This window comes from Geosmithia morbida, assembly GCF_012550715.1.
Source record: "Geosmithia morbida isolate 1262 chromosome Unknown scaffold_7, whole genome shotgun sequence".
In the NCBI taxonomy this organism is placed as follows: Eukaryota; Fungi; Ascomycota; class Sordariomycetes; order Hypocreales; family Bionectriaceae; genus Geosmithia; species Geosmithia morbida.
In genome coordinates this window covers 1-15,560 of record NW_023336194.1, presented here as the reverse complement: position 1 = coordinate 15,560, position 15,560 = coordinate 1, and the positions used below count along the sequence as shown (strand labels likewise).

General features: G+C 53.5%; 5 protein-coding genes across 5 annotated transcripts; 3 read left to right on the top strand and 2 right to left on the bottom strand.

The window, feature by feature from the left end:
• Positions 1–799: 799 nt before the first annotated feature.
• Positions 800–1,261, bottom strand: GMORB2_6865 (small ubiquitin-related modifier; the record flags this gene model as incomplete). The annotated part of the gene is made up of 2 exons (XM_035468831.1): positions 800–874; positions 1,019–1,261. The coding sequence occupies 2 exons, from the start codon at positions 1,259–1,261 to the stop codon at positions 800–802; spliced, it is 318 nt and encodes a 105-aa protein (XP_035321211.1).
• A 791-nt stretch (positions 1,262–2,052) lies between these two features.
• Positions 2,053–2,322, top strand: GMORB2_6864 (protein of unknown function (DUF1903); the record flags this gene model as incomplete). The annotated part of the gene is made up of 1 exon (XM_035468830.1): positions 2,053–2,322. The coding sequence occupies one exon, from the start codon at positions 2,053–2,055 to the stop codon at positions 2,320–2,322; it is 270 nt and encodes an 89-aa protein (XP_035321210.1).
• An 887-nt stretch (positions 2,323–3,209) lies between these two features.
• GMORB2_6863 (nuclear pore complex protein Nup107) lies at positions 3,210–6,138 on the top strand (the record flags this gene model as incomplete). Its single annotated transcript, XM_035468829.1, has 3 exons — positions 3,210–5,268; positions 5,329–5,596; positions 5,700–6,138. The coding sequence occupies 3 exons, from the start codon at positions 3,210–3,212 to the stop codon at positions 6,136–6,138; spliced, it is 2,766 nt and encodes a 921-aa protein (XP_035321209.1).
• Positions 6,139–6,590: 452 nt separating this feature from the next.
• GMORB2_6862 (Modifier of rudimentary (Mod(r)) protein) lies at positions 6,591–7,499 on the top strand (the record flags this gene model as incomplete). The annotated part of the gene is made up of 2 exons (XM_035468828.1): positions 6,591–6,826; positions 6,992–7,499. The coding sequence occupies 2 exons, from the start codon at positions 6,591–6,593 to the stop codon at positions 7,497–7,499; spliced, it is 744 nt and encodes a 247-aa protein (XP_035321208.1).
• A 381-nt stretch (positions 7,500–7,880) lies between these two features.
• On the bottom strand, positions 7,881–9,760 carry GMORB2_6861 (uncharacterized protein; the record flags this gene model as incomplete). Its single annotated transcript, XM_035468827.1, has 3 exons — positions 7,881–8,131; positions 8,255–9,239; positions 9,713–9,760. 3 exons carry the CDS (start codon positions 9,758–9,760, stop codon positions 7,881–7,883), a joined length of 1,284 nt encoding a protein of 427 aa, XP_035321207.1.
• Between the last annotated feature and the right edge of the window lie 5,800 nt (positions 9,761–15,560).

The window sequence follows — 15,560 nt, the reverse complement described above, 5'->3', positions numbered from 1 at the left end:
TCTTCCTTTTTTCTTCTTCTTTTGCCCCTCTGCATTTGTGTGATTTTTTTTCCCGTTACGGGTTTTCGCTTTTCGTTCTTCACCTCTTGCCTTTTCGCCTCGTGCCTTTTCGCCTCTTGCTTTTTTTCTACCTTTTTGCCATCTATTATGCCTTCTTGCTTACTGATTTTCAACCTTGATTTACTTGGCACGTTGTGTATTTGTTCATCGTCTGTGTGGTTCACTTGTTTCTGGCATCAAATGGTTTTGCATGGGTTTTGCTTTCGTCTTGTGTGGTTCGACGTGCGACAGGCATATGTCAGAACGCACATTTTTAATACTCAAGTATATGGCACTCCGTCTGTTTCTGTTCGACTCTGAATGTGTCTCTCTACTCGACGACATGAATGTGTGCTGTAGGACGAGTCCCAAGACGATATCGTGAATCATTGCTATTCATTTTCACATCCTCTGTCGATCCTCTCGTACGGGGTGTTTTGAATGAATAAAAAAGGATATGATGTAAAGACCAGAACTAAAATTAATAAAAAAAATTAATAAAAAAAAAACGAGAAGAGAAACCCAATACGACGCGCATAATCTTAGCCGAATAATCCTGACCGACCACAAAGAAACGCGACTCTCGATCCGTCATTCATCTCTAGTGGGGGGGAGTGATGCAGGTTCGTCTCCTTGTGAATTTGCGTTGTGTATTTTAGATTTTTTTTCTTAAAGAGGCCATAAACTCCCACCTTTTTGATAATGAAAAGATAAAGAAAGAAAAAGAGATCCCCGTAATTGTCCCATCCTTTCCCTCTTTTTAGAAAGACGACCTGGCACCGCCGCCGACCTGCTCCTGGTGGACGTCGAGCTGGTCCCCGTCCTGCATCTCGAGCTAGAAGAAAGTCAGCACTTTGTTCCACACGCTTCCTCTGTATATTTATGCACATCTATATGCGCACAGATAGATACACTGTAGTATATCGTCACATGGGAGGTAGATCAGTGGAAGGAAGGGCGGGTAGGGGGGAGAACGAACGGCTTCGGGCGTATCGGTAGGCTGGACGCGGGTACCCTCAAAGAGGAAGCGGACCGAGCTGGGAGACTTTCCCTGGCGCTCGCAAAAGGCCGTCATGAGCTTCTCTAGCTTTGTGGAGCGCTTGATCTTGAAAAAAACCTCGTTGTTGTTATCAGACACCTTAATGTTGAGGTGCTCGGTATTGACGGGTGCCTCGGGGGGGGGAGCGCTACCGTTCTCGGACATGTTTTCTGCAGAACGCATTTTGTTTCTCGTGTTAGGATAGTATGAATGGACTTCGTCTCGGTTTCGAGTGAGGGCTGGGTTGCGTTGGGATAGGACAGGGCGCGCGCAACCGTGAACTGTGTTTAAATAACTGATGAAGGGGGAGGGGTAGGGCTGGAACGAACCTATGGTGATGGAAGGATAGAAGGATGACGGTTGTTGCCGTGTTCCGTGAATGAGACAAAAGCGGAGGCGTTTGACGGTCGGATTTGAGCTGACAAGTCTCCGGGCTGAGAGCAACGTGAGAGTTTGCTGTAGCTTTTTTTTGGGGGGGGAGGGTTTGGCAAAGTTCACGATGAGGCAAGTCGGGAGAAGAAGGTCAGAGGTGGGGAGCGACACTGGTTGATTGGCTATGATGATGGTGGTGCGGTGATTAGAACGGGGAATTTGTACTGTGTGTATTTGACGTCAAAGGATGTGGCAACCTGGGCAGATTGGCACAGGGTCGATCAAGCATCGCCGACATGACATCAAGACTTTACTGTCTCGCCCTCTTATTCTTCTCTCCTTCAATCCCACTCTTTCTCCCTCTCTCAAGAGTGAATATATCTGCCGCTTGAATACTTCTTTCACTGCCTGATTCACCCTCAAAAATGGTATAGAACTCCGAGACTCGATTAGCCAAAAGAACAGAGAAGGATATGCTGACAGCACGCGCGTCAACAGGACCCCAAAGACGATACGAATAATCGACCTCCTTGCATCTCACGAGCAGTAACGTCTTCCTACCTTCCCCTGTGACCAAAGAACAACGCAAAAGGGCTGACATGATGTTCGCGTTCCTGCAGTGTGCAATTCAAGGTCAGTCCGTCTTCAAACCGGCAGCTGGAAGAGAGAGTACTGACGTCCAGAGTGCAGACTGCCTGGCAAAGAACAATTACGACGAGGGCAAGTGCCAAACGACCATCAAGGCACTGTACGAATGTTGCGGAGCTTTCTACGAGCGCCACGGTGAAGACGCATCCTCTGTGTGCTGTCCTAAGCCCAAGCTGCTGCAGCTCAAACTCAAGCAGCTCAGGGAGGCCGCGGCCGACAAATGAGTCACGAGGTAAGAGAGAATAGATCTCTCTCCCATCCATCAGATGTAGATGGACGTGACCAACCCTCGTGAGGGCCCAGATACAAAAGTGGAATGCTGTTCTGTCAGATAGAGAGGAATATGTGGCGCTCGTCGCTAATGTGTCCGCCGGTATAGAAGAAATCTGGCAACTTTTTTGAAGAGCGTCTGGTATTTTATCTAGGCGATCATTGAGCACGCAAGAGGTCCTCGTGGGACCTGAACAAGAATTGAAAAAGTCCTGTTCCGAGACTCTAATATGAATGCCGATGACATTTATGATGAAGAAGGGAGAAAAGGGGGAAAAATCAAACAGTGGGGGGGGGGCATTTATTCAAGAAAGCCTCACCCAACTGGTTGACCGTAAGTTTCGTTTAAAGTGATATTTATGCAATTATCTAGAATATTGATCAAACCCGTACTTCCTGTACCTGGAAGCGCGTTACCAGAATAATTTTGGAGCTTCTGCAGGCTGGAAAGAAAGATCTAAACAAACCAGAAAGATAATATCACCGTCCCTCTCAGTATTCATACAACCAACCAACCCCCAAAAAAAGGGAGAAATCGAGATCTCGTTCGAACCCCTTCCCCAACCGACGACCCCGAATCGATCAAATTACGGATTACGACCATTCTCCCTTGTTCCAGGGAATGTCGCCTGGCGACCGCAACAGCCTATAAAAGTCCTTGCGCTTTGTCCCTAAGCTGCCGTGATTGGGCTTGCTCACCTTGAGCGAGTGCCAGGCTGACTGCGCTGAGAGAAGCATAGGGACGAGAGGGAGAGGGCTTTTCCGCCTTTTTTTCCCCTCTCTTCACGGAGGGGCTTTCCTTCCTTATTCCCCTCGATATTACGCCAGTTAGAATTGCACAATGGAGGTCGACGACGCCGTGTCGCAGCAGCAGTTTCTGCCAGAGCTCCCTGCCGTTGTGGATGCAGGCCCCGAGATCGAGCAGTTTGCCAACGCCCTCGACGATTGTCTTTCCCCCCGGCTTTCGGACGGTGACAGGCGTGAGAGGCTCCTCCACCTATCTAGCAGATACCACGAGAACGCAATACGACGCCTTATGCGGTCGAAGCCCGCCGAGGGCAGGAGCAGCTACGACGATGCCGACATGGACACGGACGACGCGAGCGCCACCGGGCCCTTGTCCCCCGGCGATTCCGAGAAGCTGAAGCAGCTGGAGAAGGAGGCACAGACGTGGGATCTCCTACGCAGGGTACTCCCGCTCCGTTATCCGGGCCCGGAGGACGCCGCCGCCGCCCCCTCCACATCCCAGCTCTCGTTCTCGCGAATGGTTGACGAGCCGCCGGCAGTGGTCGCCGACGACAACAGCAGCCTTCGCAGCTTCTTCCTGACCAACTCAATCGCCAAGGAGCGCCTGGCAGTACTGCAGTGGCTACAGACCAACGCCTCGTCCGGCCCCGACATCGACGACCTGACGCGCGACCTGCAGCGAAACGCCGACCGGGGCGACATCATCGCTGACGGGTGGCTCCACACCCGCTCGTCAGTCAAGATGAAGAAGAGCGTCACGGGTTGGCCGCACCTGCTCGACCGCCAGTCGACCAACATCTCGGCCACGCACGTCACCGCCAATGGGGAGCCACTGGTCACGCAGCTAGACCCGGATGCCAGCACGCGCCAAGGTCGCAAGCTCCAGCCCCAGGATGAGTACTTTGAGAGCGCCATATGCCTGGGCTGTTACGAGCACCTGCGACGCGGGAGCAGCCTCCAAACGATACGCGACTGGTGCCAGGACAGGACCGAGATGTGGAAGGCCGTATCCGTGTCGGGTATGCTCATGTCAGCCGATGACGCCGAGGACAATGTCGCCGAGGGCGTGGAACCTGCATCGCTTGCGCTCTGGCGCCGAATGTGCTTCAGTCTCGCCAAGCAGGGCGGCTCCAACGACTACGAGCGCGCAGTCTACGGTGTCCTGTCCGGTGACATTACCAGTGTTGAGAAGGTGGCCCGCACATGGGACGATTTCCTCTTTGTCCACTACAATGCTCTCCTACGGACACAGCTCGACACCTTCATCCTGGGCCGCTGCCCGCCCGGCGAGGCGTCCAGCCTGACGCAGACCTTCCCGTCATTCGACGCTGTGCAGTTCCACGGCGAAGAGGCCGGGGTGGAGAAGCGGCTCATCCGATCCCTGGAGTCCCGGGCCGATATTAAGGACGAGGCGTCTGAGGCGAACAAGGCCCTGCAGGCGTCCATTATTTCCCGGGATATCGACGAGTACCTCTACAACCAAGGCAGGGCACTCGCCTCCTCGTCGGAAATCTCGTCGGTGCTGGAGACCCCCAAGGAGCAAAAGTACTTTGCCCTGGGCGACAATGACGGCCTCCGCATCGTCACCCATCTGTACGTGCTGGTGACGCTGCTAGGCCGCCTCGATGAGGACAATGTAAGCTTCGCCGAGCACCTCAAGCGCCCCGGGCGCCGGGCGGCCCAGGAGAACATCCTGGCGCAGTACGCCGGCTTCCTCCGCCGCGCGAGGCTGGAGGAGCTAATCCCGGTGTACTGTTCCATCCTCGAGCCCCCGCGCCGCTACGAGGTGCTCAGCGCCAACCTGATTCTCGAGGAGGACAGCCAGCGCCGGATCGAGCTGCTCAACCTCATGAAGCGCGCGAACATCGACGTGATGCAGTTCGTCAAGACGCAGGCCACCCTGCTATACGAGCAGGTGGCTGCGGGCACGACGGCCACGTTCGAGGCCAAGACCAGCTTCAAGATCCTCGACGCTGGCGCGCCCACCGCTCGCCTGGGGCGGTCCATCCAGCCCGATTTCTTCGGCGACGACCCGGACGCCATCGAGCCGGCACACCAGCACCTCATCTGGTCGCTTGAGTGGCTACTCATGGTGACTGAGACGTGGCCCAACGTCTTTTCCATCGGCACGCAGGTGTACAAGTTCTTCCTCCGTAAGTTCTCTTGGAACTCTCTGCGGGATTTCTCTGTTGGCTAATCAATACACTGCACAGGACACATGCACCTCAACGCGGCACGGAAACTGGCCAAGAGCGTTTCGTTTGCGGCCGTCATGCAGGAGCTCGGCGTCGAGGATGACTTTGACGAGGCGTGGTACGATAACGCGGCCTTCTGGGCCGATCAGCTGGAGCGAAACAACATTCAGGACACGACGCCCGAGAATGTGCTTGCCAACGCGCGCAACTTCCGGGAGCTGGAGGCACTTGTCAAGGCCCTGGACAGTCTGGAGACCATGGGAGCGTTTGCCGATGTGTCCAAGGAGTATGTTTCAACCCTCAATAAGTTCCCTCTTCCACCGTGTCGTACGATATGTAGAGGGGGGGATCAAAAGAGAGCAAAAAGAATGCTGACAATAAGGAAACAGGGCACCTACTGGGCAGCGCGATTTCTGGAACCAGATTGGCGATGCCATCAAGGTCACCAAGGACACTATGGAGCCGCTCCTCAAGAATTGGCTCCTCCCCGGCATCCAAGGCGGCGACGAGGAACTCGGCGAGCTACGGCGGGCGTACCTCCCCGAGACGGTTCTGGCGTACGTCAGCGCCCTGCAGTTCGCGGGCACGGGCCTGTCGCGCGACTGGCTCCTGGAGTGCATGAATCTGGCGTCGCTGGTGACGGAGCGCGGATCGGACCTAGAGGGCGCCTTTGTCGAGTCAAGAAGGGTCAAGGAGCTGCTGGGGGCCTTTGCCGCCAGCAGCAAGGCTCTGGCCATAACCACGAGCGAGAAGAGGGCGGCGGGGACGGTGAACAAGAAGCTCCGGGAGATGGGGTGGTCGAGAGATTTATGGTCTGTAAAGTCGTAGTCAAGAACGCGCGAACATGAAACGAGAGATCTTTAGGGAAGGGAAGGGGGGGAGAATCGGAGTTTTTTTGTCATACCTTTTGTTTCTACAATCATCTCGTTTTACTACTTCTGTCATCACAGTAGTCTATCATCTCTGCTTACTTACCCTGTACTACGCAATATTCGTCACGTCACGAAAGGAATGAATCAGTATAATGCAGTAGCAGCATATCAAAGCGTTCACTGGAGTTTTTTTTGTTCTTCACTTTTTTCCGTTTTGTTCTAGAGCAGTGGCATGTGTACGGAAGTGAATGAAGATGCTGTGCGTTTGGGTAGTTTCATATAGATGTGAGGTGAGGTTCATGAAATGCTGTTTCGGTAGTAAGTAATAGCTCGTTACCTTGAGACATCGACCCCCTCAATCTCAACTTTACACATCATCATCTCTCGAAACAAAGCAACAAACCCACCATGGCGACCTTCACCCCCGAACTACACGGGATATCGGCATCGACGCCGCCCGCCCCTCCCCCAAAGCCGGGCAGCCACGAGTCGAGTGGTATCAACACGCCCACACGTACCAAGCCGTCTGTCGGTCCCGAAGCAGGTGGTGTTGGTGTTGGTGGAGCACCTCACATGTCCAGGACATCCAGCAGCATTCCCGACCCAGGAGACGAGTGGCTCCCAGAATTTATAAAGGATAAGTCGTATGTTTTTATTTTATTTCGTTTTTATTTTTTCCTTTCCTCTTCTTCTTCTCCTTCTTCTCTGTTGTTGTTGTTGTTGTTGTTGTTGTCATGTGCTTATTTTTTTTCCCGCCTGATTTTTAATTTGCACAAGAAACATGATGTTGACAAAACCAAAACAAGCAGAAAACAAGACATTGCCGCCATGTTAGCAGACGCAAAGGTGCTCCAGGCGCTGACGCACTCGTCCCGGACGGCGCACCCTTCACTCCTGGAGTCTCAGTCGTTGCTCCGGTCCGCCCTGGAGGACAACATAGACCTGGCGGCGCACACGGCGGGCATGGAGTCGCGGCTGGCGGCGCAGCGTGCCGCCACGCAGGCCCAGCTACTCAGCACGCACGCGCTCGAGAGGCAGTGGCGTCAGAGGCAGTCGGACATGGACGACGCGCTGGCCCCGCTCGGCCCGGCCAGCCTGTACCAGAGGCTCGCGCAGGGCGTGCAGGAGCAGGAGGCCGTCTGCCAGGCCATGGAGGAGAGCTTCCTCGACGTCGGCGCCGACGACGCCGCCTCCACCGCCACCGAGAGGGAGACGGCCGATTGGGTCAGGAGGTATAGGGAGGCTAGGGTCGTGTATTACCTGCGCCAGGAGAGGAAAGAGAGGTGGGATGAGGGACGGGTGGGGGGTTGGAGATGATGGGAATTCTTTCCCCCAAGGTCACATATGTCAAAGGGTTTGCGATATATATATATGTGTGTGTGTGTGCGTGTGTGTGTGTATGTTTATATTAATGATGAACGAACAACGTCAGCCAGCTTCTCTCCTTTTCTTTAGGGGATTTCGCTATCACCCGGGCAGCGCTATGCAAGAAACAAAACGACGAAAAGAAAAAAAAAATACTAGTAGACATGGCAAATAAACAAAAACAAAAAAAAACCAAAGATTGCCTGCCTCATGTCTTCATGTCACATAGAATATGTACTGGTGTAGAAAAATTACCCTTTCCCACTCCCAACCCCAAGTATATACATGTGTAGGGGGTTTTCCCCCGTGCTTTTGAACGTAGGGGCGTCATCCTTAAAAGATGCTGAACGGGCTCTTCTTCATGTCTGGGCTGCGCGGACTTATCGGCAGGGCAAACAGGTCGCTCTCCTCGTCGTCGGCGGGTGTTGGCCCCGCAGCAGGGACTCCTCCCTGGAGGGCGGCGTCCAGGGACATGGGAGCTCCGACTGGTCGTGCCATGGCGGCGCGTGTGGATGGCATGGCAATGTCGTCACCCATGGGGGACAGGGTATCAGACTGGCTGCCAGCAGTGGTGAAGGTGTTGGCTAGAAGAAGAAGAAGCAGCGTGTCAGTCCTTGTTCCCCTCCGTTATCCATCTTCTCCTTTCCTTTCCATCCATCAACTACCACCACTCAGGGCGAGAAAGCAGAGGTCGAGACAGAACATACCTGGCGAGGAGGCCAGATCGGCCGGAGACGTAGCCAGACGCAGACCCTTGAGCTTATCGCCGAGACGACCACTGGACACGGGAGACCTAGGCGTAGGAGGAGCGTCACCACCGCCACCGCCGGCACCAACACCGGCACCGGCAGTGTTGGTACTGATCTTGAGAGGCCCCGGTGCGGGGGCAGGAGGAGTAGGGGGGCTGAGGAAGGTGTCGACGATCCACTGCTTCTCGGCCAGGGCCATCTCGACGGCTACACTCTCGGTATTGGCGCGGACCTCGGCGTCGATCTCCCTCTCGAGCTCGCGCAGCCGCTTCTTGGCCCATATGGTGTGCAGGACGCCGCGCGAGCCCCTGGCGGTGCCGCGGGCGCCGAAGCCCTCTGGGAAGATGGCCGGCAGGGGTTTCACGCGGATGGCCGGGCCGTCCCCGTTCGGCGGGGTGATGATGACGGTGGCAGGGACGGGAGCGTCCTGCGGGAGGAGGAAGAAGACGCGGCGACGGTTGGTGGTGTGGGCCTTGTCGTCGTCGTCGGTGGTGTCGCGGGCAGGGAGCGTGACGGACTTACCGGGCCACGATACCTCCCACGCACCACTGTTAACCGATGCCGGTGCCGGTGCCGGTGCCGACGAGCCGGAGCCGGCAGTGTCTCCTTGACCACCACCACTGACAGAAGTACAAGTGGCAGTGGTAGAAGGGGGAACGGCAGTGGTGGTGGTTGCGGTGGCGTCTTGGGCGGTGGTAGTAGTAGCAGTCGGGTCCGCACTTTCAGGTAACCACTCAACCATGAGTATCTTGGTTCCGACGTCGCTAAACTCAAAGCGAGCCATATGCCTCGTGTCCATGGCAGCCGGGGCTGCAGTTCCGTCGGTGACCAGGTCGGCGACGAGGGCGGATGCAGACGCACCAGAGCTGGAGACGGGCGCACCACCGGCAGCGGCAGCAGCAGCAGCAGCAGCAGGAGCAGCAGGAGCAGCAGGAGCTGGGGTCTTGTCCGCATCGGCTGTCTCGGCGGACTCTGACCGAGGAGGGACCGATGACGGATCCATGTGTGCCGTTAATGTGTGTATGTAAGGGGTGCTATGCGTGGTTTTGTGTGTGTATGTGTGTGTATGTGTATGTATGTGTATGTATGTGCGTGTGTGCGGTTCTAATTTGACTCTAGAGGAAACCTTTTCCTTTTTGGAGGGGAGGAGGGGAGGGGATGCTAGGGAAGACGAAACGGTCAATGGAGTATTACGGGGGGTATAATAATAAGAGGGGGAGGGGGTTTGTGTTAATGGTGGAGTAATATTTCCTCCCTCTTCTTTCTCTCTTCATTTTCTCTCTCCCAATAATAGAGGGCATGAGAGGGAAAGAAGAGACAGGGAAGGCTGGTGAGGATGAAATACAAGGGAGACCTGGGTGAGATTAGGAACAGCGGCGACTGTCACTCAGTGACGATAATGGCGTATACTCGTACGGATAGTGGTATGAGTAGCAAGTCCTCATCCTCGTAGCAAGGCTCCATGGCTACAGCGTGAAGGTGGTCATGGTGCAACAGACGGGAGGCTCGACGGAGCGGCTGCGAGGGAGCGACTAGTATGGTTTTGTGCATATATGAAGGAGCATGTGCACATGATATAGATGATAATATATATAAGAATATATTTTCTTATACGGTGTATACGTGCATATGCAGATATCAAGTCTGCTCGTGACTACTCCCTCCGTCAACGGTCGACTCAAAACGTGCACTCATTCATCGCTGGAGAGCTTACAGCTTAGATATAACCGGACTCTGCGTCTGTGGATTGAAAATAAAAGTCGTCGAGAATGATTAGCACTAGTAATAGAAACTCTCAACCGATATATTAAACGCCTCCCCCGGACATGATTGGCGTGATCTGTTTGGGGGCTGCTAATATTAACCTCGATACTCTTGCTACTGACCAGGTGTCCGTGGTAACCTGCACTGTAATGTAATCCTGATAAGTGCATATATCCAGTAATAATACAGTTGCTTGTAGTAATACTCATGACAGCGAGCGCACAGCGTGTATCATGCACGTACTACCAGTGACAGACCAGAATAGAGCTGCATCCGTCAGGGGAAAAGGACCGAGAAAGAGAGAGGCAGAGAAGGCCAAGCTTTCTTCGCTGCCCTTTTCTTCCTTCTACCTTCTCTTGCCCCTGTCTTGGCTACATGTGTTGGCCTGCTTGTCTTGGCTTACCTGTTTGTTACTGGCATTGACGGACTGGTAGAGTTATCACACACCCCCCTCCTCCGCCTTCCCTGGGAATGGATCACATTGGACCGAGAAGCAGAAGATTAAAAAAATAATAATTAAAAGTTAAAAATCAGAAGAATTAGAAGAATTAGAATTTTTTTAAAGGAAACAATAAAATGAAAGAGAGAGAGAGAGAGAGAGAGAGACAGGAGCTCATGCCAAGCTAAGCCTCCTGGATTCTCGAGGGGACGCCATTTCGGCGTTACTCTTTTTCTTTATCTATGCATTGTTATTTCTAGGTCGTACGACTACTCGTCGTATTCTACGCGTACAGCGTATGGCCAAAGGATGGACCTCATCATAGGTATGTAGGGAAACGATATCATCTCTCCCGGGGTGCTGTCGGCCCGTATTTTAATCAATGCTTATCGTCTCTCGGTCGGCCTTCCGTCGGCGCCTGCCTGCCATCTTGGCAGGATTCTCGGTATTACGGAGAGACTAATAACTTTATAGGATGGGGACTCGTGTAGCTTACTGCCTCTACTCGTACATGTATGTACTGCGCGGTAACGTCAATAACCTGTACGGAGAGCGGCTGCAGAGTTCAGGGTATCGGAAGGAGTGATAATGCTGATATATCGCTAGGTACAGCCCCAGACAGGTAGTCGTGAATACCTGACGTTTGGCTGTGCAGTCCAGATCGACGCTGCCTTTACGTGCGTTACGTACAACATGGCTCTGTGACTGTTGTCCGGCACTTGGGTCTGGATCAACCAGATTTCGGCTCCTGTACGGATTATATAACAAGTTCCATGACATTATCACATATGCAGAGCATGTCCTACGTTGACTTGTCCCGTGTAGTCGTGCTACTCGTATAATCGGTAGTATCATCATCACCTCCATGTGCAGAGTTGTAATAGTGCCGCAGTGCCCGAGCGCCTGTACATATCACTACGAGTACGTAGTCTATCACTGCGTGGAAGGAATAATGAATAAGAGGTACGTACATGGTACTTTTGTGAACTGGTAGACACCGGACCACATCCTTCGGCCCTACCAGCCCGTGGTCACCACCCGTCGTCGATGCGGAAAAAAAAAAAGAACGACCGGAGTACCGCCGTCCACAAGAGTCTTGTATATGTAGCCTGGCCCAGTAATAAACTGTAGTCTTAGCCTGTAGGTAAAGGAAGATTTCCCGAGTCTCGGGGTTTTTGAGTTGTGCACCCCCCCACCCCCCCTCCCTCCCCACCACCCACTTCCAAGTGCGGCCCAGCCCAATGAATTATCGGTAATTAGTGCAGTCCCCTCTGTCCCTTCTCCAGGCTCTCCAGAATACGATAACCTGACCCCATGCTGTACAGGTCTTAAAAAGAGTGTGGGAACGGGGGGGATATTGATCGTGGGGTTTTTTTTTATTGCCCCCCCATCTTCTCCTCCAATCTGTTGGACCCGCCTTGGTCATGAGGCTGATGAGTTTTTTCTCTCCCCCCCCCCCGCCTCTCTTCCTCCCTCTTCTCCATGGGGCATCTGGAGACTGGGGCAATATCATGTTATGATTACCTAGAGGCTAGCAGGGGAATCGTCAGAGATCTCGGCGATGTTTCGTTTGGTGTTTGCCAGCCGTACTCTACTCCTACTGGAACACGCAGCACACGTCACAGTCTCAACACACAAGACCGTCCATCTACTGATATCACCTGCTACCTAGTACCGGCAGTACCGAGCAATGGTACGAGCGCGATGGTCTACGTCGCAACGATGCAAGTCGTCATCAGCAACCACAAGCATCATCCAGCCTGTCTCTGCACGGAGAGACTCGCATCTCGCTTACAGACCATGAGCGTGTCTGCTGCCAGTGCTCCCTACCCTTCGGAAGTCGGTGAGTACCTGTAAATATATATATATATATATATATATATATATATATATACATATATACTGATTGTCGTAGAGTCATTGTTCCGTGGGACCGTACCCGTCACAGACCCTACGGAATCAATGCTCTCTTGACATTTGCACTGATCTTTCTTAACCCGTATATGCATGCGTATTCTAATCATCATACTACGTGACGTAACGCCAGATGACATCGGGTATAGGTAGTTAGGATGCTGCATGCAATGGCATCTCGGCTAAAATGCACATATCGTGTGTCCGGACACTCTCTCCAAGTCTGCTCGTCCTCGACGTGTGCGCCCCCGCGCGACATATTCCCGGAAGCCAAGGAGCAGGGGTTGGGGTTGGGGTTGGGGTTGGGGTTGGCAGTCGACTTTTGTCCTAGGCGAGATGGTTCCAGATTAGGCACGTCAGGAGGGAGGGAGAGGTGGTAGTCTATCTCGGCACTTGGTGGGGAGGGGGACCACCAGCCAAGCCAGTACGCACGGTCTACAGGTAGAGACGGAGGAAGAAGAAGACGAAAGAAAGGATGGAGGGAGGAGGAAACGGTTACATGACGATAACTAGCCTCTATCTACTCTAGGGGGGTGACGGAGAATACGGAGAGAGAGAGAGAGAGAGAGAGAGACAGGAGAAGCCAAAAGAGTCTCTCTCCTCCGCTGCTGTCGATCCGACGACACCGGGGTTAGCTGCACGTCGGGATCTGGAGCCCCGCGTACTCTGTACGAGCACAGTTGGGTAGCGCTACCCAGACCCCACGATATGGGGCCCAGGCCGCGTAGAATGTTGGCCGAAAGGGGGAGGGGGGAGGTAAAAGTCTTTTTTTCCTTCTCCTTTCCTTTGCTTTTCTCTTTTCGGTGGCGGGGGTGTGTGCCGTGTTCCTCATATACTCGTATCTATTTCCCGTGCCTGTTCTGTGTGCTCTGTATTGCAGGTGATGGAACGGGCTGTCAGTACTCACCATTGCGGGTTTGCCACCGATTTAGCACGTCCAGTCGTGCGACGGACATGGCCATGATGTTTCTCATGTGTGTCATGGTCTGTTGGTTGCTCCTTCCCTCTTTAACTCTAAAGCAAAGAAGAAACACTCTGAAGCAAGAAGAAACAATCCAAGGTAAATCCGATAAAATACCGGGTGATGATCGCTCTGGGCTCCGACCCCCAGAAAAGGAAAAGAAAAGCACACACACACACACACAAAAAAAAAAAAAAGGTACAGATAATAGACCACCGTTCGAGCTGTGTGCGGACAGGGGAGCGTAATAAACTCATACCGAAAAAGGCAAGTCCGCCTGGGTAGTAGTCTGTAGATACGGTAAGAAGATGCTGTGCCAAATCAGGGGGGAGAGAGTTGGTAATGCCTGCACACACAGCACAGATGCTCACTGTACGAGAACTTGTATACGAGTATGTAATGGGGCACCGTCCTGATCGCGTGCTCCTGTGGTCTCTGGGGTAAGAAATACCCTTTTTACCGGGGTTTGCGGAGCGAGAGCCACTGCGAGTCCGTGGGTGGGCAGAGTACGTACCGACGGCTCCTCTCCGCGTTGGTCAGTGCTCATCAGTGTAGTGCTGTGATAATGAGTCGGCTGCTGGATTCCGTATCTCCGTCTGTAAGTCTACCTACGTATGATATATATCTTTCTTTTCGTCGACGTGTATGCAATTCTCCTGGTAGCACTCGTACACGTAGAGCATCAGAGAGATATGACCCACTCCCCCCCGGGTCGACTTCGGCGAAGACGGCGGCTAAATTAGGCCGCGGGGCTCAAGCTTCGCGGTATTGTGCGTTTGAGCGAGGGCGTTCCTTCTGATAAGATTGCAGCGCAACCGTACGTAGCTTAAGTAAGCCGGATTCGGACGCAAAAACTGCTGAGTTCAGCGCGATCGATGAAAGAAGAGACGAGAATTTGACACCTAAACACGCACGACCAAACTTTTGATGGGAATGACTTGGGTTTCTGGCGTCGCTACCCGTTTCGATTTTTAGGACCAACGACTGCTTTATTCACCCTACATTCATCGCCTGCTCTGATCTATCCTCGTAACCGACACCGTCGGGAGAAGACTGAGACAGAGCCCCGTGCGTTTCGCTTACCCGTACGGAGTGCGATGTGCTTTGCTGGTGGTTCTGCTTCGGCTGTGCGCTGATCAATTACATCAAAACGGCAGTTGCTAAGGATGGACGGGTAACACCGCTAATGCTAGCGATGAGACTCCATCAGAGTCGCATTTACGAGCGTCGTGACCTACATGCTACGGGTTGGAAAGGATGATAGGCCATCATGCCCGAGTAATACCCGGAGCGCTCGCTCCTCACGGCCTTTCTTTCCTCCCCTCCCCCCCGTAATCCGTCCACCGTCATTGTACTCCGTATAATACTTTTGAAGTTGTAGAGTAGGTACGGAGTAGCCCTCCTAGGATGGGTCCATCTCCACTATTACGCCGGCCAAACCGCCGTTCTAGGTAGGCCAACCAGACAGACCGATGTTATGTCATGTCCTGCCCCCTCCCCCCCCAAAATCCTCCCCTCCCCTTGCTCTGAGGGCTCTTTTGCTGCTGTCTGTTGACTCTGCCGTAGTTATCTATTGCCCCGTCGGCTCGTTTACGAGTATCACTCCAACCACTGTGGCCACCCTACCCCGGGGCTGCTGCTGAAACCTGCACTCCCCCGTGGTCCCCTAGTCCACTGCCCCTAGGCTCTAGGCTCTAACCCACTATACTCTGCAGCTACTCGTATAGTGCATCCATACATTTGGTCTCCAGTGCGTTGCACTCCCCGACGAGTGGTTCCCTTCTTCCCTTCTGTGAGGTTCCCGTCCAGCGGACTATTCCCTTTTCCAGCTGGTCACTCCCAAGCGAGGGTCACCACCTAATAGCTTACAGTGGCAATTAGCATACACACACACACACACACACACACACACACACACACAACGCACGCACATACAAACTTGCACCGAGCGACGCCCGTTCTCTTCCATGGAACGATTCCATCATCCATCCACACGCACCCCCCCCCTCCCCAGTTGTCTCTTATCCCTCTCTCCAATAATACTCCGTACACACATTCTTATTTACTGTAATAACTTTGTCTCTCGTCCTCGTCGCCGCACTTACCCTCCTCCCCATCAACCCCCCCCCTTTCTCCTCCCCCGGATTATCACTCTCCTACTCCGTTCTTTTCCTTTCTCTCTCTCT